This window comes from Oncorhynchus nerka, linkage group LG8 (assembly GCF_034236695.1).
Source record: "Oncorhynchus nerka isolate Pitt River linkage group LG8, Oner_Uvic_2.0, whole genome shotgun sequence".
NCBI lineage: Eukaryota > Metazoa > Chordata > Actinopteri > Salmoniformes > Salmonidae > Oncorhynchus > Oncorhynchus nerka.
The window spans coordinates 48,086,762-48,108,754 of record NC_088403.1 but is presented as its reverse complement, the minus strand read 5'-3'; the positions used below and the strand labels follow the sequence as shown (position 1 = coordinate 48,108,754).

Genomic DNA, 21,993 nt, shown 5'->3' with positions numbered 1-21,993 from the left:
AACTCCCCAAATAAAGGTGTGCCAAGCTTGTAGCATCATACCCAAGAAGACTCGAGGCTGTAATCGCTGCCGAAGGTGCTTCAACAAAGTACTGAGTAAAGGGTCTGAATACTTATTTAAATATGATATTTCCATTTTTTTTTCTATAAATTAGATTTTTTTTTATAGTAACCTGTTTTTGCTTTGTCATTATGGGGTATTGTATGTAGATTAATGAGGGGGGAAACAATTTAATCCATTTTAGAATGAGGCTGTAACCTAACAAAATGTGTGAAAAGTCAAGGGGTCTGAATACTTTCCCGAAGGCACCTTAGATTAAAGATGAATTGGGTAAGGTTTAGGGGTAGGGTGTTATGGGTTATTGTTAGTGAGTAAAAACCGAATTGTGGTTTAGAAACCGCCCTACCTCAGTCTTTTCCAGCATGGCTAAATAGTAACTACCGCTGTATGATGTACACTGTACGACTTGTGTAGGGTCTCTATATGTCTTTCTAGGACTGCAGACAGGCTTGAGATGGGCTCTAAAAAAAGATATAGAGAGAAGTGTGTGAGTGTGTCCTCTCCTTTCATGAGAGGGTCGTTGTTCCTCCCCTCCCGTCTCCCCACAATGCAACAGAGGCTCCGGCTCAGCCGTTAAGAGATTTAGGGAGGGAGCGGATGTGCATCTAGCTCTGCATATCTCTTTGAAATCGCTCCCAGGGGAGAGGAGAGGGAGAGATGGGCGGGGGGGGGAGGAAAGAGCGAGAGAGACTGGGATGGAATGAAGGAGGGAGGGTTACCCTTTCTTTCCTCTCTGCCCCCCTGCTCTTGGCATCTGTATATACGTCATTGTATAAAGAAGTGAGTTTATTGTCGCACTCCCCTCTTGGGGCCCTTCTCATTACGGCAGGGGCTCGGAGCGCTTATCAAACATTAAAGCACAAGGCAAGGGCTGCAATGTCTTATTCATTTTTCATGCTGCTGTTTGGAGGGAGGGAGGGAGGGAGGGTAGAGAGAAACTGCTGAGGGGAGAAAAAAAACAGGGTAACCTACTTTCTGATCTCATCGTCGCTCAGTGCTTAATGAGTCAAAAAAAACACACACACACACACCACACGGACACATCACATACAGTACACTCATAATTAATACAGGACTTTTGTAGGATGTTGCCCCAGGGGCTAAACTGCCGCCATACATACTGCTGTCACACACACACGCGCGCACACACACACACACACACACACACACACACACACTGTCGTGCCCAGGCACAGCTAGACGCGTGAGGATGACTGAAGACGTGTTGTAGTGTAAATACATAAACACCGCCTTGTGATTAATGATTGGCTTTCACCAAACGGCGGTGTTAGGAATAAACTCACTCCCCGCAATTCTGTGTGACCCACCCTGAGGACGTAAGTACAAAACAAGCTGCTGCTCACATCCTCCATATACTATATAGGCTTCCTCCTTCCTATCTCTCTCTCGCGCTCCTCTCCTCCTCTCTCACTCTCCACTCGTTTGCTCTTCAGTCGTGGAGCAGTCGCCTCATTATTTTCCCAGGGAGCCGAGGGGCAGAGGCCCCTGATTCACCAGAGAGGAGTGCGGGAGAGAGAGAGGGAGCGTGAGTCGACGTGGTCGGTATCACACGGAGCCACTTCAAGTGATGTGACACCTCAAACATGTTCTGTCACAGAGAGATGGAGAGATTGAGGAGGAGAGGAGAGGAGAGGAGAGGAGAGGAGAGGAGAGGAGAGATGGAGAGCCAAAGAGACAGAAAAAGAGATACAGTGCCTTTGGAAAGTATTCATACCCCTTGACTTATTCCACATTTTGTTGTGTTAGAGCCTGAATACAACATTTTTTACATATTTATTTTTTACACACAATACCCCATAATGACAAAGTGAAAACATGATTTTAGAAACGTTAGCAAATGTATTATGAATAAAATACAGAAATAGTAGTTCATTTACATAAGTATTCACACCCCTGAGTCAATACTTTTTGTAGAAGCACCTTTGGCAGCGATACAGCTGTGAGTCTTTCTGGGTAAGTCTCTAAGAGCTTTCCACAATGGGATTGTGCAACATTTGTGACCGACCGGCTTGATTCGGTCTTATCATTGGATAAAAGTAAAGACTCGGAGCTACAAAATGGTACATCATATACTGCAGTTGAGGAACAATGGGAAAGTAATTCTGCTTTGAAAGTTGATAAACTTTTGAGAAAATGGCCCGTGAATATTTTGGTAAACCTACTGGAGAGCTGTAATTTGTCTACACTCATTCAGCATCATTCACATCCTCTTAAGCCTTAGCTCCACCTATCTCTTTAAGGATTTACATGTGAGGCCATGTGCTAAACAGAGTGAGTAAGCTAGTGTAGTAAACATCCAAAGACTTCAAGACTGTGTCCTCCAAAACATGACCCGCCAAACCATGTTGCTTCTTAACACACTGCTCGCTTAACCCAGAAGCCAGCCACACCAATGTGTCAGAGGAAACACTGTTCAACTGAGTCTTGATTTCCCCAGTTAGCTTGCAGGCACCCGGCCCGCCATTTTTTCCAGACGGACAGAAGTCACTAGGCGCGATGAGAAAGGAAATCCCCTGTATGTTTTTGACTGAAAGTCTATTGGCATCGAAATAAAGCATGCTAGTAGATATGTTTTCCCCCATTAGACTCTATCAGATAATAGCTTCTCATTGCGCTAAAAAACGCTGGATTAGTGTAGTTAGCATTATTTTAATGAACTTTTGAGTTTTAACTACCTCTCCAACTTCCTTCATACTGAAGCCAGACACAGAGGAAACACTGTTAACGAAGTTAGCTTGCAGGCACCCGGCCCGCCACAAGAAGTTTTCATGACTGAAAGTCTAAGTTTATCCTAATTGTCAAAATAAATCCTTTTTAAAGTCACCTAATTGTCAAAATAAATGTTTTAAAGTCACCAATGACCTCATGAGTTCGGAAAAAATGCCTGGTTCTTTTGTAGTGACTGGGTGTATTGATACACCATCCAAAGTGCAATTAATAACTTCACCATGCTCAAAGGGATATTGAATGTCAGTTGCCCTTCTTCGCGAGGCATTGGAAAACATCCCTGGTCTTTGCGTTTGAAAATCTCTGCCTGACTGAGGGACCTTACAGATAATTGTATGTGTGGGGTACAGAGATGAGGTAGTCATTCAAAAATCATGTTCAACACTATTATTGCACACGGAATGAGTCCATGCGATTTATAGTATAATGTAAATTGTTAAGCAAATCTTTGCTCCTGAACTTATTTAGGATTGCCTTTGACATTATGGGGTATTGTGTGTAGGCCAGTGACACAACATCTCCGTTTAATATATGAGAGAGAGAGAGAGAGAGAGAGAGAGAGAGAGAGAGAGAGAGAGAGAAAGAGGAGAGAGAGTCAATCAATCCTCACATAATAATATTAATTAGAGATCAACCACCATAAATATCTACTGCATCTCATTATCATTGTGTGCTCCATGTGTAGTGATCTCCATGTATATTCATTTGCGCTGCCTCGTCCACTCCCTCTGTAGTTAAATCAACATGGCGCTCCGACACAACCACTGGATCAGACAACTGGATGAATATTCATTCACATGCTATTAGATATCCAACAGAGATGGAGAGAGAGATACATGGGGAGAGAGCCGGGAGAGGGGGGGAGTACACAGTATGTTGTTGGTTATGTATCTATCGTGTTGTTGTGTGTTTTATGGACTACGTTTTCAAGCCTTAATAATTGCCCAGTGGGGATAAATAAAGTTTATTGAATTTAATTGAATTTAATCGAGAGAGAAAAAAAGGACTTTGGTTTTTGGCGCATTGGTGGGCATCAGCATCACTGATTTGGGGGTAAATCAAACATCAACAACAACAATATCGCTAATGGTGTAACATTGCGATGCTGTTGCATGTGTCATTCAACCTATCTATCAGACCCTCCATACCTCCTGGGTGGCATCCCTCACTCCCTTCCTCTGAGGCAGAGTTTAACCACCTGTAGCCTCCCTCTCTCCATCTCTCACCCATACCCTCCAGTACCTTGTCCCCAGTCTGCCCCTGCCCTCCAACTCTACCCCACTCTGCCACCAGGATCTCTAGTACTCGTGGCCCCTCACCAGCCCCAGTCCCCCCAGCCTTCTGTCTACAGCCCAGCTTCTCCCTGGGGCCCCACCATACACTCCATATGTCTACCTGTTAATGTTCTCTTCCAATGACAACATACAGCTGGCTGACTAACTGCTGCTTGGAGCTAATGTTGGACTCGGGATCATTCCAGCTCAGTCACTTGATCTCAAAGGGAAAGTTAATGATAAGCACCATAAGTGTAGGACTGGTAGTCCTAGGCAAGGTCAAACACATGTAGAGAGATATACTCTCACCGGCCAGTTTATTAGGTTCACTCATCTAGTGCCGGGTCGGACCCCCTTTGCCTCCAGAACAGTCTGAATTCTCCGGGGCATTCTACGAGATGTCTGAAACATTCAACAGGGATGTTGGTCCATGCTGACGCGATGGCATCACACAGTGCTTGCAGATTGGACGGCGGGACATTCATGCTGTGAACAGTCCGCTCCATCTCATCCCAAAGATGCTCTATGGGGTTGAGGTCTGGGGACTGACCAGGCCACTCAAGTACACTAAACTCCAGGCAATGTTTTTCCGCTCCTCAGTTGTCCAGTGTTGGTGATGGCGTGCGCACTGGAGACACTTCTTCTTGTTTTTAGCTGATAGGAGTGGAACCCGGTGTGGTCGTCTGCTGCAATATCCCATCTGTGACAAGGAGCGACGAGTTGTGCTTTCCGAGACGCCGTTCTGCACACCACTGTTGTACTCCGCCGTTATTTGTCTGTTTGTGGCCCGCCTGTTAGCTTGCATGACTCTTGCCATTCTCCTTCGACCTCTCATCTACGAGCTGTTTTTCGCCCACAGGACTGCCACTAACTGGATGTTTTTTGTTTGTCACACCATTCTTGATAAACCCTAGACATTGTCTGGCGCTCCTGGCACCAACAGTCATACCACGCTCAAAGCCGCTTAGGTCACTTATTTTGCCCATTCCAATGTTTAATGGAACAGTAACTGAATGCCTCGATGCCTGTCTGCCTGTCTGCCTGCTTTATATACCAAGTCACAGCCACGTGACACACGGTCTGTAAGAGCAATCCATTTTTGTGAACCGTGTGGTGTATCTAATAAACTGTCCTGTTAGTGTATGGTCATTTTCATGACCTATTTTAATAGTAACCATCTCTTATCGTACTGTAGCAGTAACCGCTCATCCCTCAGGGCCCTTGGCCGTGTCCTCCACCCCTCTGAGCGGCTTTCCTCCTGGGCTTAAGTGGTGTCGTCCTCTGCCTCTCCTGGATCTCTCTCCTGGCCCTGTCCCTGTGGATGTCGGCTGAGCGCTGTTTGATCGGCTTTGGGACTGTGCTCTGGGACTGTGTGTGTGCGTGCCTGCATGCCGGCATGCGTGTATGTGTGCATACGTCTTTGTGTGTTTCATTAGAATGTGTGTGAGTGCAGTTCGTTCCAGTTGATTTCTAGAGGAGTCAGTTAGCCAGTCAGGCAGGCTGTGTTGGGACAGACAGACAGAAGGGCCCAGGCATTCAGAGCACAATGCCCGGCCACAAGTCCCACACACACTCGCGCACACACACACACACACACACACACACACACACACACACACACACACACACACACACACACACACACACTATACTAGTTGTGTAGACCCCTGTGTTAGGGGCTTGGTATAGCTCTCTATCCCCTGTCTCAATGTATCTGGTGTGTGTGCATCTGTTTTCCTGCCTATTAGTATGTGTGTGTCAGGTGTATGTATGTGTGTATCAGGTGTATGCCTGTGTGTATCAGGTGTATGTATGTGTGTATCAGGTGTATGTATGTGTGTATCAGGTGTATGTCTGTGTGTATCAGGTGTATTTATGTGTGTATTAGGTGTATGTATGTGTGTATCAGGTGTATGCCTGTGTGTATCAGGTGTATGTATGTGTGTATTAGGTGTATGTATGTGTGCAATATGTGTATGTATGTGTGTATTAGGTGTGTGTATCAGGTGTATGCATGTGTGTATTAGGTGTATGTGTGTGTGTATTAGGTGTATGTATGTGTGTATTAGGTGTATGTATGTGTGTATTAGGTGTATGTATGTATGTATTAGGTGTATGTATGTGTGTATTAGGTGTGTGTATCAGGTGTATGCATGTGTGTATTAGGTGTATGTGTGTGTGTATTAGGTGTATGTATGTATGTATTAGGTGTATGTATGTGTGTATTAGGTGTATGTATGTGTGTATTAGGTGTATGAATGTATGTATTAGGTGTATGTATGTGTGTATTAGGTGTATGTTTGTGTGTATTAGGTGTATGCATGTGTGTATTAGGTGTATGCATGTGTGTATTTGGTGTATGCATGTGTGTATTAGGTGTATGCATGTGTGTATTAGGTGTATGTATGTGTGTATGTAGACAAGACAAGTAGAGTGATGTCCCCCTTTCTCTCCCCCTCCCCATAGGGCTCTGGTCTAAAGTAGTGAACTAGATAAGGGTCCCATTGGTATCCTAGCCCCTCTCTGTGTCAGTCTCTGTGTGTCAGTCTCTGTGTGTCAGTCTCTGTGTGTCAGACCGTGCTTAATCCACCCAGTAGCTGGATAATTAATGCCCAGTCTCATGCTCATCATAACTGGACCCAGAGCCACTGACCCTCGGCAGAAACCACGCTCTCACACAAATTCAACGCTGTAAATATTTCATTTTAACTCTTGCCTTTGTATTGTTCCTGGTGTGTCTCCCCCTTTCTCTTTCTCTTGTTCTCTCTCTCTCTCTCCCTCTCCTCTCTCTCTCTCTCTCTCTCTCTCTCTATCCCTCTCCTCTCTCTCTCCCTCTCCTCTCTCTCTCACCCTCCCTCCTCTCCTTTGTAACTCTACTACAACTGCCAGCCTATCAGGCCATTTTTGCTACAGTATTTTACCTGTGTGTGTGTGTGTGTGTGTGTGTGTGTGTGTGTGTGTGTGTGTGTGTGTGTGTGTGTGTGTGTGTGTGTGTGTGTGTGTTTGGCTGAATGAATGAAGGAAGTCCAGTCCAGTGAATAGGGATTTGAGGGGGGATTAACAGTGAATAAACATTACAGTAAATGAATGAACTCGGCTGACAAGTGAAGTGTGCAGACAATGAGACACACACACACACACACACTGTGAGATCAGAAGGGTCTTAGCATCAATAATGCTGAAGCTGAAAATTTTTCAATAATAGATCAGTCGGGCACTTAGACAACTGTGACTGGTCTTATGTTGTATATTGGCTTTGGTGGAAGAGAGAGAGGAGAGAGAGAGAGAGAGAGAGGAGAGGGAGTGGAGAGAGAGAGAGGAGAGGGAGAGAGAGAGGAGAGGGAGAGAGAGAGAGAGGAGAGAGAGAGAGAGAGAGAGAGAGAGAGAGAGAGAGAGAGAGAGATGAAGAGGGAGAGGAGAGAGAGAGGAGAGATAGAGGCGAGGAGAGGGAGAGAGAGAGAGAGAGAGGAGAGAGAGGAGAGAGAGAGGAGAGAGTGGAGAGGGAGGAGAGAGAGGAGAGGGAGAGGAGGGGGAGAGGAGAGAGAGAGGAGAGGGAGGAGAGAGTGAGGAGAGGGAGAGGAGAGAGAGAGTTTTCAAACAAACCATCAGGTCCTTGGTGTCTGAACGAGAGGGCATCATCTGATCACTGTCTCTTCGGGAAGACTCTCTCTCTCTCTCTTCTTCCCTCGCTCCCTCCCTCCCTTGTTCACTTTTCTTCTGAACTCTGGGTCAACGTGTTCCCCGCTTCCTCCCTGGCGGACAGCCAGACAGATAGAGAGGTTGTGATTGGGGCGGACGATGCCATAAGACATAGTAGTGAAGGACTTAGACGGTTGTGGTGGACAGTGTTGTGAACGGCTGCTGACTTCTCATGGCCATTCCATCTGGAGCTGTCGGCCTCCTGTCACCACGGTGACCGGCCGCCTCCCAGAATGCAGAGTGCTCCTCCTGGCACAGTAGATTGAGGCGCCCCCTCCTTCGCCCTACCCCCCTCAACGTACGCTCCCCTTGGCACCCGGAAAGACAAATGGGTCCCTCAGTCAACACCTTACATCGTCATTATGTCAAAATTTCAGAATCACGGGGCCTCCCGGGTGGCACTCTGGTCCAAGGCACTGCATCGCAGTGCTAGCTGTGCCACCAGAGATTCTGGGTTCGAGCCCAGGCTCTGCCGCAGCCGGCCGCGACCGGGAGGCTCATGGGGCGACGCAACGCACAATTGGCCCAACGTCATCCGGGTTAGGGAGGGTTTGGCCAGCAGGGATGTCCTTGTCTCATGGCGTACTAGTGACTCCTGTGTCGGGCCGGGCACAGTGCACGCTGACCAGGTCGCTAGGTGTACAGTGTTTCCTCTTACACATTGGTGCGGCTGGCTTCCAGGTTAAGTGGGCATTGTGTCAAGAAGCAGTGCGGCTTGGTTGGGTTGTGTTTCGGAGGACGCATGGCTCTCGACCTTCGCCTCTCCTGAGACTGTACGGGAGTTGTAGCGATGAGACAAGACAGTAACTACTTACTACCAATGGGGGGGGAAAGGGGTCAAATAATACAACAACCAAAAAGAAAAGAAAAAGCTTCAGAATCCCAACGCTTATGCCTGAACCCCCCCACACACACACACACATAGGCTCACACACACACTAGCTGTGTGTGGGCGACTCATAACCCACAGTCCCCATGGTTATATCCGAGGGGCGGGTGGGTTTAGGGTTGTTGAATAGTGTGTAGGGTCATTAAATAGTGTGTAGGGTCATTAAAGAGAAAACAATACCTTACTAAATGTGTCATTCGCGTGCAATTTATATCAATAGGCTACATTGAGATGTATTATTTCATTATTGTAGGTTATCTGGCATTAGTGCATAAGACCTAGTCAGTTGTACAACTGAATGCCTTCCGCATTTAACCCTCTGAATCAGAGAGGCACAGGGGGCTGCCTTACTCAACATCCACAGCGCCCAGGGAACAGGGGGTTATCTGCCTTACTCAGGGGAAGAACGACAGAGTTCTACTTGGTCAGCTCAGGGATTCGATCCCGCAACCTTTCAGTTGACTGGCCCAACGCTCTGACCACTAGGCTGCCACTAGGGCCTAACTGTAGGCACGCCAAATAGCCTGCACACCAATCGCCAAAATATATGGGAACGGGCTGCAAAAGTTCATGCCGATCCCCCGAGGCAAAAAGGGAACTGCAGCCTACTGTTCAGATGGGTTAAATGGAAATCAGGACACTGACTGTAGGTCTATAACCTCTCACATAGCCTAAATACTAACCCCTGCAGAACTAAGCATTTCTTGCAGTAAAATAGTACACCAAATATAGACTACATTTTGTACCTGAAATGACTTCGCTCCACGAACGAGGCAGAGATGACATAGAATTGTACTGAAATCATCTAGATTGAAGAATTCATTCTATCGATTTATGACATTATTCTGGTGAACAAGGTTTGTTTAGTCTTCTGGGGCAACATACAGTCTAATGCCAGAAGAGAAGCTGCGTGTATCTAATTATAGACAAGTTGCTTAACAAATAGCCGACCAAAATGTAGGAAATTATAAACAGAAACTTCTAGATCAAGCCAAAGAAAAGCCTGCAGCACCTGTCAGGAAATCATTCTCCCGTCTCTACAGCGGGCTAGGGACGGGTGCGGGCCTCAGATTTTCACTTTACCACATATAGTCAGGCGGTTGTGGATAGGTTATTATCAATTGCGGGCGGGTGTGGGTGAACAAACAGCTGACCCACTCACCACTAACACACACACACACACACACACAGACTGTCACCTGACATTTTGTAATTCGTTTTGAAATGAAAAGGAAGGAGCTGGGCTGATTTTAGAACCAAAAAAACATTTCATGATGAGATGGAGGGATGAAAGAGTGGAGGTCTGGAGGAATTGAAGGGAAAGAGAGATAAAACAGTGGCCATCAGAGTGTTTCTTCTGGTGTACCGTGTGTTTTATTTGTGGATCCTCTGCGGTGTCCGTGTGTTTTATTTGTGGATCCTCTGCGGTGTCCGTCTGTTTTATTTGTGGATCCTCTGTGGTGTCCGTCTGTTTTATTTGTGGATCCTCTGCGGTGTCCGTCTGTTTTATTTGTGGATCCTCTGCGGTGTCCGTCTGTTTTATTTGTGGATCCTCTGCGGTGTCCGTGTGTTTTATTTGTGGATCCTCTGCGGTGTCCGTCTGTTTTATTTGTGGATCCTCTGCGGTGTCCGTGTGTTTTATTTGTGGATCCTCTGCGGTGTCCGTCTGTTTTATTTGTGGATCCTCTGCGGTGTCCGTCTGTTTTATTTGTGGATCCTCTGCGGTGTCCGTCTGTTTTATTTGTGGATCCTCTGCGGTGTCCGTCTGTTTTATTTGTGGATCCTCTGCGGTGTCCGTGTGTTTTATTTGTGGATCCTCTGCGGTGTCCGTGTGTTTTATTTGTGGATCCTCTGCGGTGTCCGTGTGTTTTATTTGTGGATCCTCTGCGGTGTCCGTGTGTTTTATTTGTGGATCCTCTGCGGTGTCCGTCTGTTTTATTTGTGGATCCTCTGCGGTGTCCGTGTGTTTTATTTGTGGATCCTCTGCGGTGTCCGTCTGTTTTATTTGTGGATCCTCTGCGGTGTCCGTCTGTTTTATTTGTGGATCCTCTGCGGTGTCCGTCTGTTTTATTTGTGGATCCTCTGCGGTGTCCGTGTGGTTTATTTGTGGATCCTCTGCGGTGTCCGTCTGTTTTATTTGTGGATCCTCTGCGGTGTCCGTCTGTTTTATTTGTGGATCCTCTGCGGTGTCCGTCTGTTTTATTTGTGGATCCTCTGCGGTGTCCGTCTGTTTTATTTGTGGATCCTCTGCGGTGTCCGTCTGTTTTATTTGTGGATCCTCTGCGGTGTCCGTCTGTTTTATTTGTGGATCCTCTGCGGTGTCCGTGTGTTTTATTTGTGGATCCTCTGCGGTGTCCGTCTGTTTTTATGGCTGTGCCTCTCCACCAGAGAGGGGCTTTGAAACAGTGTTCGGTTATGGCTGTTCCTCAATTTTCTTCCCTGAGGGTTTAATAGAGGTGATTGAGTGGTGTTGTCGGGAAGGACACGCACACACACACACACACACACACTCACCCATCGTATCCCCAGATATCTCCCTTGCTTCTTTGACGACTCAATGGGCTGCTTTCTGATTCCATGCATGCACGTGCGCACACACACACACACACACACACACACCGACACACTGTCTCACTACCTGGTTGGCTGGGTTATTATCTCTCGCTAGTAGAACGAGGGTCTCTGAGAGTCCACTGTCGAAAGTTGCAGAGGAACCAAGCTGTGGCCAGTCACACCTCTGTCAGACAAGCGAGGCCTTTAGAACAGACCACTGAGACAGAGAGAAGAGGCTATAGAAACACCTGGAGATTAAAGTGGTCAGGCAAGCCATACCCGACCCAACTCCAGAGGAAGGATTTAATGCTGAATGTCTGTACTGTACTGTGGGTCTGGAGCCCAATTCAGATGAGCGCCGTGGCTCAGTGGAGAGGAGAGAAGATGCTAGAAGGTCCGCAGGGCCAAGTGGAGAGGACAGAACTCACACGTACACACAGACGTGCTGTACACGGGCGCGCACACACACACACACACACACACACACACACACACACACACACACACAAGTGAATGCTTTTATAGGCTTTTGTTTTCACACTGAAGGCTCTGCCGATGACGTGGTGTGCTCTCCTCTGTTCTCTTCTAATAATTAAAATAGTAATAATAATAATAACAGTAACAATAAAAAATACAGTGTTTTGCTGATGTACCATCTTTAATAAGAGAGTATTGCCACCCCTGGCTCTTTCCCTCCTCCTCCCTCCTCTCTCTCCCCCTCTTCTATTCATCCATCACCACCACCCCCCACTGCTCCTCAGCAACCCCCCGGCAACATTAGCTAGGCCAATTAGGGCTCTGTAATTGAACCAATTATCCAATTAGAAGCCTCTCAGATGTGCCCCAAAACCTGGAGGGCCCCCCAGGCAGCATAACCTCTGCCACGCTCCTTGATGTCCACCATGGATTGTCCTCTCCCCAAGCCCCAGGACGGGGTGTGACCTGGAGGTCACCTTGACCGTTATTACACTGATCTTAGATCAGTTTAGCAGGTCTACAAAGTCATTGTCCTTATCGCAATTGTAGTGTCTATGATCTGACCTGAGATCAGTTTCCTATTAACTATGAATGGATTTTTCCTCTCTTTGCTGTTTTTGCTCCCTGATCTGAGATAAGTTTAACAGTGTGCCACAGACACTGTCCTCAAGGTGATTTTAGCCTCCTCCAGTTTGCCTTGAGTTCAGTTGGTAGCCTCTTTAATGTGTTTTTGAGCATGAAAATGTAATGTGTTGTGGCCTGGTGTGATTAGGTTATGATTAGGTTATTGGGTGCGTGGGTAGGGTTTCTCTCTCACTGGGCTCTGGGCTCTACTAGAGCAGCCCACTGGTCTCTCTCTTTCCTCTCTCTGAGGTTTAATTAGAGAATAGAAAGTCCTGGAAGAGACTAGGGACCCCCACACAGGAGGACAGAATGATGCGCGTCGCACGCACACGCACGCACACACGCACGCATGAACACACACACACACACACACACACACACACACACACTGGAACATGTGTATCCACACTCACATAAGACTGCAGGCACACACACACACACACACACACTGGAACGTGTGTATCCACACTCACATAAGACTGCAGGCACACACACACACACACACACTGGAACGTGTGTATCCACACTCACATAAGACTGCAGGCACACACACACACACAGTCTGGAACGTGTGTATCCACACTCACATAAGACTGCAGGCACACACACACACACACACACTGGAACGTGTGTATCCACATTCACATAAGACTGCAGGCACACACACACACACTCACACTGGAACGTGTGTATCCACACTCACATAAGACTGCAGGCACACACACACACACTGGAACGTGTGTATCCACACTCACATAAGACTGCAGGCACACACACACACACAGTCTGGAACGTGTGTATCCACACTCACATAAGACTGCAGGCACACACACACACACACACACACTGGAACGTGTGTATCCACACTCACATAAGACTGCAGGCACACACACACACACACAGTCTGGAACGTGTGTATCCACACTCACATAAGACTGCAGGCACACACACACACACACACACACACAGTCTGGAACGTGTGTATCCACACTCACATAAGACTGCAGGCACACACACACACACACAGTCTGGAACGTGTGTGTACTCAAAAAACACACACATGCACACTTGGGGGCTACAAGCATTGGATAAAGACAAGGGGTTGGGAGAGAATAAAATAGGAAGACAGAAAGAAGAAGAGAGAAAATAAGCTGAGAGGGCGAGAGGACACATGAAGGTGCAATAGAAACAGACAGAAACACAACTAGATGGAATGTACAATGCAGTGGGAACGAAAATATCGAACAGGTGTCACACGGTGAACGTTTGCATTGTGTTCCAATTACATAACCCACAGTCCTGCAAACCTTTACAAGGCACATCATATCCGCAACACTTTTCTACCCCAAGCTGCTGAAACTGACCTAAAATACAGAATCGTTTTCTTGAAGCAAAGAAAGAGTCTTTTTGCACATAACCAAGTCTCATTACTATTTGCATCGGCTTATCAGTGTTTGTATCCTCATCGCCCCATCAGAACACATTCTAATTAACTTCCATATTACCTCGCTGTCTCCGCTTCCTCACTTTCAAATTCAAATAGCTTTATTGGCAAAAAGAAAACCTAGGCAGCCGAAGCAATAATACGGTTAATGAAGACGTTAAATTGAGCAATTATAGGATGGCGATAACACAATAACAAGGGACAAACTGGAGGGAGTACGGTTGTGTTCCAAACGGAGCCCTAATCCCTTTATAGTGCACTACTTTTGATCAGAGTCCTATTGGCTCTGTGCATGACATAGGGATTAGGGTGCCATTTGGTGTCGCAGCCTGTTGAATGCCCTAGAGAATTTCCATGTAAGAAGCACCCTTAGCACGGACGGGAAGTTGATTGGAGCACATCAAATTTGGTGTCAAATGAAAGCTAAGAGTCTATTTTTGAGAAATTAAGGCATTTAATGTGTTTTATCAACCATTTTCTATCCTAAAAAGTTGAAAGAAATAAAGGCTTTGATTTCTGGTCAAACAAATGGAAAAGGAGTCTTAGAAAATATATCAAAACACAATAATGTTGAAGTAAAGAACCCTGCCAGCTAATATCAACACTTATATTTAGTTTTGCAGAAATGATTTGCCTTCTGTAAGTTTAAGAAATATTGCCTAGTGTCTTGTTATTCTGTTACCAAAAACCCACATATCTTTAAGACATTTGACAATTTCTCTCCCGCGTGAGGAGGGAGATAATGAAAGTAGACAGAAGTAACAAGTGAAGGTAGACCTATCTATTAGTAGGTGTTTTTACTGATAACAATTTGGTTTATCATTTATTAAGGGGTTAAAACACACCATTCTGTTACCAAATCAGTCACCGAATGACCAAAACATCTGTAACAGAATGACTTCAACTGACTTGGCTACAATGGGAAATCATAGTAGCCACAAACCACAGTTGAGTCACCTGCTACTGTCCTCCCTTCCACTGGCATACTGTCATGTTCATCTCATAACGGGTTTCTTTCTCTTTCTGTCGTCTGGTGGTAAAAGAAAGAGTGATAAAACGGTCTGAACAACCGCTCCCTCTCTCTCTCCCTGGCTCTCTATCTCCAGTTACTGTAAATGTTTTATTGTCACATACACCAGATAGGTGCAGAGAAATGTTGTTTTAATGTCACCTCTCCTGGCTCTTACTGACACCTACCCACGAGCCCCCTCTCTTTCCATTTACTGTAACCAGCGTCCTCACCCACTGAGCACTGACCGACACCCGACGTACATGGACGTTGTAAAGTAGTTGACATTTTGTCAGTCCAAATCTGAACCAATTATAGACATCTGTTTTACAAGTTTAAACAGCACAGTACAGTAGAGTTTAGTACAGTACAGTATAGTTTAATACAGTAGAGTAGAGTTTAATACAGTAGAGTAGAGTTTAGTACAATACAGTACAGTATAGTTTAATACAGTAGAGTAGAGTTTAATACAGTACAGTACAGTAGAGTTTAATACAGTATAGTAGAGTTTAATACAGTAGAGTAGAGTTTAGTACAGTACAGTAGAGTTTAGTACAGTACAGTAGAGTTTAGTACAGTACAATAGAGTTTAATACAGTAGAGTTTAGTACAATACAGTACAGTATAGTTTAATACAGTAGAGTAGAGTTTAGTACAGTACAGTACAGTAGAGTTTAATACAGTATAGTAGAGTTTAGTACAATACAGTACAGTATAGTTTAATACAGTAGAGTAGAGTTTAGTACAGTACAGTACAGTAGAGTTTAATACAGTATAGTAGAGTTTAATACAGTAGAGTAGAGTTTAGTACAGTACAGTAGAGTTTAATATAGTAGAGTAGAGTTTAATACAGTAGAGTAGAGTTTAGTACAGTACAGTAGAGTTTAGTACAGTACAGTAGAGTTTAATACAGTAGAGTAGAGTTTAGTACAGTACAGTACAGTAGAGTTTAATACAGTAGAGTAGAGTTTAATACAGTAGAGTAGAGTTTAGTACAGTAGAGTAGAGTTTAGTACAGTACAAGAGAGTTTAATACAGTAGAGTAGAGTTTAGTACAGTACAGTACAGTAGAGTTTAATACAGTAGAGTAGAGTTTAATACAGTAGAGTAGAGTTTAGTACAGTACAGTAGAGTTTAGTACAGTAGAGTAGAGTTTAGTACAGTACATGTGAGGTTAGTACAGTAGAGTAGAGTTTAGTACAGTACAGTAGAGTTTAATACAGTACAGTAGAGTTTATCACCATACAGTAGAGTTTAATACAGTAGAGTAGAGTTTAGCACCATACAGTAGAGTTCAATACAGTAGAGTTTAGTACAGTAGAGTTTAATACAGTACAGTTTAATACAGTAGAGTTTAATACAGTAGAGTTTAGTACAGTAGAGTTTAGAACAGTAAAGTAGAGCACACTAGAGTAGGGCAGGGCTCTAACGCTGACCTATTTTACAAGGAGCACGTGTGCGCCTAAGTAGAAAAATGTAGGCGCACGCAAAGAAATTTAGGAGCACAATGAAAAGTATTCCTTCATTTTTCTAGGTGCACTGGTGCCCCTAAATAAAAAAAATCCCAGTTACACATCAAAATATGTAGGCGCATATGCAAGTGAAATGTAGTACCTTAGTACCTTAGAACCCTGTGGAGTACAGTACTTTACTGTAGTGTACTGAACTCTACTGCAGTGGTTCTTAATTGGTTTTGCTTCAGGACACAAATTTACTCAGGTTGTCTCAGTCGTGACCCAGTATTCGCATTGCGTTTTTTTGGGGGGGGGGGGGGGGTCAAAATGCAATCAGGATCATTTTTTATGCTATATTGATAGTAAATATATATATTTAAATATATATATTGATAGTAGCAATTATATGACAAAGGAAAATAGTAAATAATTACATTTGCCCATATTTTTGATGAAGAATGTGAATGAGCTCGCTGGTTTGAGATCACAAACTCAACCAAATGTGCTAAATAGCGCTGCTAATAGGATCTAAATGAAAAAATACTGTGATTTAAGAAAAACAGCTATTTAATCACTCGCTACCTGGTTTTAGTGGTTTGAAATCAGACTGCAGTATTTTTCAACTAAAAATAACAAAATGTTTTACATCATTCAACATTTCCCCGTCGAGAATCACTGCTCTACTGTACTTTTTAAAAATGTAACCACGGAAGTTGACTGAGAACACATTCTAATTTACAGCAACGACCTGGGGAATAGTTACAGGGGAGAGGAGGAATGATCCAATTGTAAACAGGGGATGATTAGGTTACCGTGATGAGTATGAGGGGCCAGATTAGGAATTTAGCCAAGACACCAGGGTTAACACCCCTACTCTTACAATAAGTGCCATGGGATCTTTAGTGACCAGGACACCCATTAAACATCCCATCCGAAAGACAGCACCCTACACAGGACAATGTCCCCAATCACTGCCCTGGGGTATTGGAATATATATATATATTTTGGGGGGGAACGGAAAGGGTGCCTCCTACTGGCCCTTCAACACCACTTCCAGCAGCATCTGAACTCCCATCCAGAGACCAGGACCAACCCTGCTTAGCTTCAGAAACAAGCCAGCAGTGGTATGCAGGGTGGTATGCTGCTATCTTGTACTGTTTGCTTCTGTACTGTGATGTCCAAGACTGTGAAACATAGACAACTACACTAAACACAAATATAAACGCAACATGTAAAGCGTTGGTCCCCTGTTTCATGAGTTGATAAAAAAGATCCCAGACATTTTCCATAAGCACAAAAAAAAGCGGATTTCTCTCAAATGTTGGGCACAAATTTGTTTACCTCCCTGTTTGTGATCATTTCTCCTTTGCCAAGATAATCCATCCACCTGACAGTTGTGGCATATCAAGAAGATGATTAAACAACATGATCATTACACAGGTGCACCCAGTTTTGTCACATTATACAATGCCACAGATATCTCAAGTTTTAAGGGAGTGTGCAATAGACTGCAGGATGGTCCACCAGAAATGTTTCCAGGGAATGTTAATTTCTCTACCATAAGCCGCCTCCAACGTCGTTTTAGAGATTTTGGCAGTATGTCCAACCGGCCTCACAACCACAGGCCACGTGTATGGCTTCATGTGGGCAAGCGGTTTGTTGTCAATGTTGTGATGTCAACAAGTGCCCCATGGTAGTGTGGGGGGGGGGTTATGGTATGGACAAGCATAAACTACAGATAACGAACACAATTGCATTTTATCAATGGCAACTTGAACGCACAGAGATACCGTGACGAGATCCTGAGGCCCGTTGTCGTGCCATTCCGCCAGCACCTCCTGTTTAATCATGAAAATGCACAGACCATGTCGCAAGGATCTGTACCCCATTCCTTGAAGCTGAAAATGTCCCAGTTCTTCCATGGCCTACATACTCATCAGACGTTTCACCCATTGAGTATGTTTCGGATGCTTTGGATCAATGTGTACGACAGCGCGTTCCAGTTCCCGCCAATGTCCAGCAACTTCGCACAGCCATTGAAGAGGAGTGGGACAACATTCCACAGGCCACAATCAACAGCCTGATCAACTCTATGTGAAGGAGATGTGTCACGTTGCATGAGGCAAATGGTGGTCACACCAGGTACTGACTGGTTTTCTGATCCACACCCCTACTTTCTTTTTTTACCAGTCATGTGAAGTCTACAGATTAGGGCCTAATGAATTTATTTCAATTGACTGATTTCCTTATGAACTGTAACTCAGTCAAATCTTTGACATTTTTGCTTGTTGCGTTTTGGTCCGGACCGACCCCACATTGTTGTCGTTGTTGTATTTTACCCCCTTTGTCTCCCCAATTTCGATCTTGTCTCATCGCCGCAACTCACCAACCGGCTCGGGAGGTGAAGGTCGATCCATGCTTCCTCTGAAACATGACCCGCCAAACCATGCTTCCTCTGAAACAGGAGGCCCGGACCAACCAAATGTTGTCTTTTTTGGGGGCAGAGATTAGAATAATTGCATATTTGGGTATTATTCTACACACTTGCAAAGGAGAATTTAGCATATTTCTACCTTTGTGTACCTATTCAGAATACATCACCATGAACAGAATGAGATTCATAATTATGCATTTCTGTGTAGTACAGATCAGGGAACCATGGTGTGGTGCTTTTATCATCATTCTGGGTGGAACTCCACTTACTCCACTACTGTAGTTCAACAACCAAAATATATTTTTTCAAAGCCCGCAATCATCATGTACGGCTGACACCCAATTCTTTCTGCAGACATCTTTGAATCCTAATTCAGAATAGATATTTAACGGATTTTTTGGAAAACAGGGTCACGTAAAAATCTGAGGGAGATTCTGTTACCAAACTTTGCATCTGCACTCTTCTTCCAGTAAATGTGTTTTTGTACAAAATTGTTAAACGTTGCCCTTGTGTATAGAGTTGTAACAGCATCACACTGTTACTGTGGAATTGCCCCTCTCTCTCTCTCTCTCTCTCTCTCTCTGTCTCTCTGTCTCTCTCTCTCTCTCTCTCTCTCTCTCTCTCTCTCTCTCTCTCTCTCTCTCTTATGAGTCAGGATGTCTGCGTTCCCATGCATGTATATACTTATTGCTGTGTGTGTGTGTTAGCGCACCACAGCTGGCAATCCAAAACATCCAGAAGCTTCTCTAAGCTGCTTACAAACAGCAACTGGTGACCATTGACCCTTATGGGCGCTGAAAGGCCGGTCTAAGCCAGGATCCAGTGTGTGTCTGTGTGCGCATGTGTGTGTTAGGGAAGGTGTGTGTGTGTGGGTGCCTGCATGCGCGTGTGTGTGTGTCCGAGCAGCGCATGCTTCCGGGTGTGTATGTGTTTGTGTCACCTCCTCTCATACTCACAGTGCTACCCGCCACAGCTGCCCAATAGGAAATGAATACCTATAAATTAAGGAATCAATAGCGTCTCCATGATGATTACAGCCCATAATAAGGACTATGGATGGGATCAGCGATGATCATAGAGGGCTGGAATGAGCGATATGATTGTGGCTATACTTGAATTAGTTATCTTTGGAGCTCTGGTGAATCCCTGCGTAGTCTAACTGGAGCTGTGAGGTGTTTTTATGTACAGAAGTCGGAGGTGCCCCGAGACAAGCAATACACAAATGAATGATGGCTTCTACTGATTGGTAGGATTTTTGTGATGTCAAGTGTGCTGATGCATTCGCTTTCGTCACTTTTTTTTTAACCATTCCCATTTGCAATTCTTCTTTCAAACATGATGAGGATTTTTACCAAAAACGATGAGGATTTTTACCAAAACGATGAGGATTTTTACCAAAAACTATGAGGATTTTTACCAAACATGTTTGACACTGTATAATAACACTTTCTGGTTTAAAATAATCCTTTATCTCTTATTTTCTCCTCTTTCCCCCTTCTCTTCTCTCCTCCCTCTCTTCTGCAGGGTTAGTTTGTGACCGCCACCGTTGACCAGGAACTGTGACCGCAGACATTGACCGTGATGAGGACCGTACAGGAGGATGGAACGTAACAGAGTTCTGACCGTGGAGCCGTTCCCGACCGCGACCGTAGACCACCAACACTAACCACAACCACACCTTCTAAAGACCGCCCGGTCTCCCCCTAACCCTCCACCCCTCCAGCCCCTCTGTCTTACACCGCACCCCTCCCCCCCTTGCCACTCCACTCCTCCACCTATCCTCCTGCACTCACTCCCTCGCTCCGGACGCCCTTTTTTTGAGGGTCCACTTTTTCTTTCATAAACACTCTCAACCACCACTTCTCTCTTTCCATTGCGATGTCCTTTCTTTCCAATCATCTATACCTTCATGAACATTGAGTCCTCTTTGGGAAACAGACATACACGGACGATAAACGTTTAGTTGGAGGCGGAGTCTCTATAGCTGCCAGTCATGTATCTTTTCCCTTTATCCCTGTGTAAACCAAGTGGGCGGGGTCTCGCCTCTAGTCTCCGCCCCCGCTGCTACATGGCCGACACCTGTCTAGTCTGGCTCCTGGGCCTGGCTCTCCGCCTCTCCCTGACCTCCTGCCAGAAGATGAACCCCGCCAACAAGCCCCCCATGGTGACCACCAACTACGGCAAGTTGCGAGGGCTCAAAAAGGACCTGAACAACGAGATCCTGGGGCCAGTGGAGCAGTACCTGGGCGTGCCCTACGCCACAGCGCCCATCGGAGACCGCCGCTTCCAGCTGCCCGAGGCGCCTGGCTCGTGGCAGGAGATCCGCAACGCCACAGTGTTCGCCCCGGTGTGCCCGCAGAACGTGCACGGCGTGCTGCCGGAGATCATGTTGCCGGTGTGGTTCACAGACAACCTGGATGTGGCAGCCGGCTACATCCAAAACCAGAGCGAGGACTGCCTCTACCTCAACATCTACGTGCCCACCGAGGACGGTGAGTGTCGGGTAGGGGTGGTCCTTCGCTCCCATAGGGGGCGCCACTCAGGGGTAGGGTGAGGAGAGATGGAAGGTGGAAGGGGCGGGGTACTTTTAACTGAGCGAGATCTGTCACTAGAAACATACCTAATTCTCTTTTTTTACTCCCGGTTGGGACGCAACAATATTTTTCCCACCGTCTTTTGCCACAAAATATATCTAACCCCCCTAAAACCTCACTCTCCTTGCCCAAATCCAGAGCTGAATCTTTCTTTGGTTCAGTAGGTCTGGGGTGAGGAGACGAGCGACGTCTGGGTCTGGGTTGCGCAAGGTAAGCGGAGAGGAAAGGAAGAAGACGAGGGTTTCTTTCAACTAACTATATTAAACCTTCCTTGCCTCAGAATCATTTCCGACTGTTTTGTCCATCTTCGAAGGTCTGGGGTGAGGAAGGGAAGGAGAGAGGGAAGACGGATTGGGTTAGGGGGATTCTTTCAACTCAACTCAACCTTACATCTGTCACCTGAAAATATTGTATCTGAAACCTGCCTAGAAACTTCTCTCCTTCCCTCAAATCATTTCCAGAAATCATTTTTATGCTTGGGATTTGAATCTTTTTTATTTTTCTTGCGTTTCTCGTACAAACTCAGACACTTTTACATATCGATCAGCTTTTAGGAAATAGTGTATATTTAACGGGTTTATTACAAAGATATGAACACCTGGTATCGTACTAAAAGTGTAATTGTCATCACCCACGGGACTCATTTTTCTTTTTCAATATCACACACTAACCTCCAAGCTGACAATATCTTTTTTTTTACACAGCATTTTAGATACTCACTCTCAACTGTTACT

The 21,993-nt window shown here is 45.3% G+C and overlaps 1 protein-coding gene across 1 annotated transcript in view; it reads left to right on the top strand.

Annotated features, from left to right (window-relative positions):
* nlgn2a (neuroligin 2a) overlaps window positions 1-21,993 on the top strand; it is a 207,252-nt gene that overhangs the window by 60,343 nt on the left and 124,916 nt on the right. Inside the window, exon 2 of the mRNA XM_029666732.2 lies at window positions 20,190-21,157. Coding sequence (XP_029522592.2) covers window positions 20,659-21,157 — 499 coding nt within the window. The 5' untranslated portion in view covers window positions 20,190-20,658. The remainder of the gene's footprint in view (window positions 1-20,189; window positions 21,158-21,993) is intronic.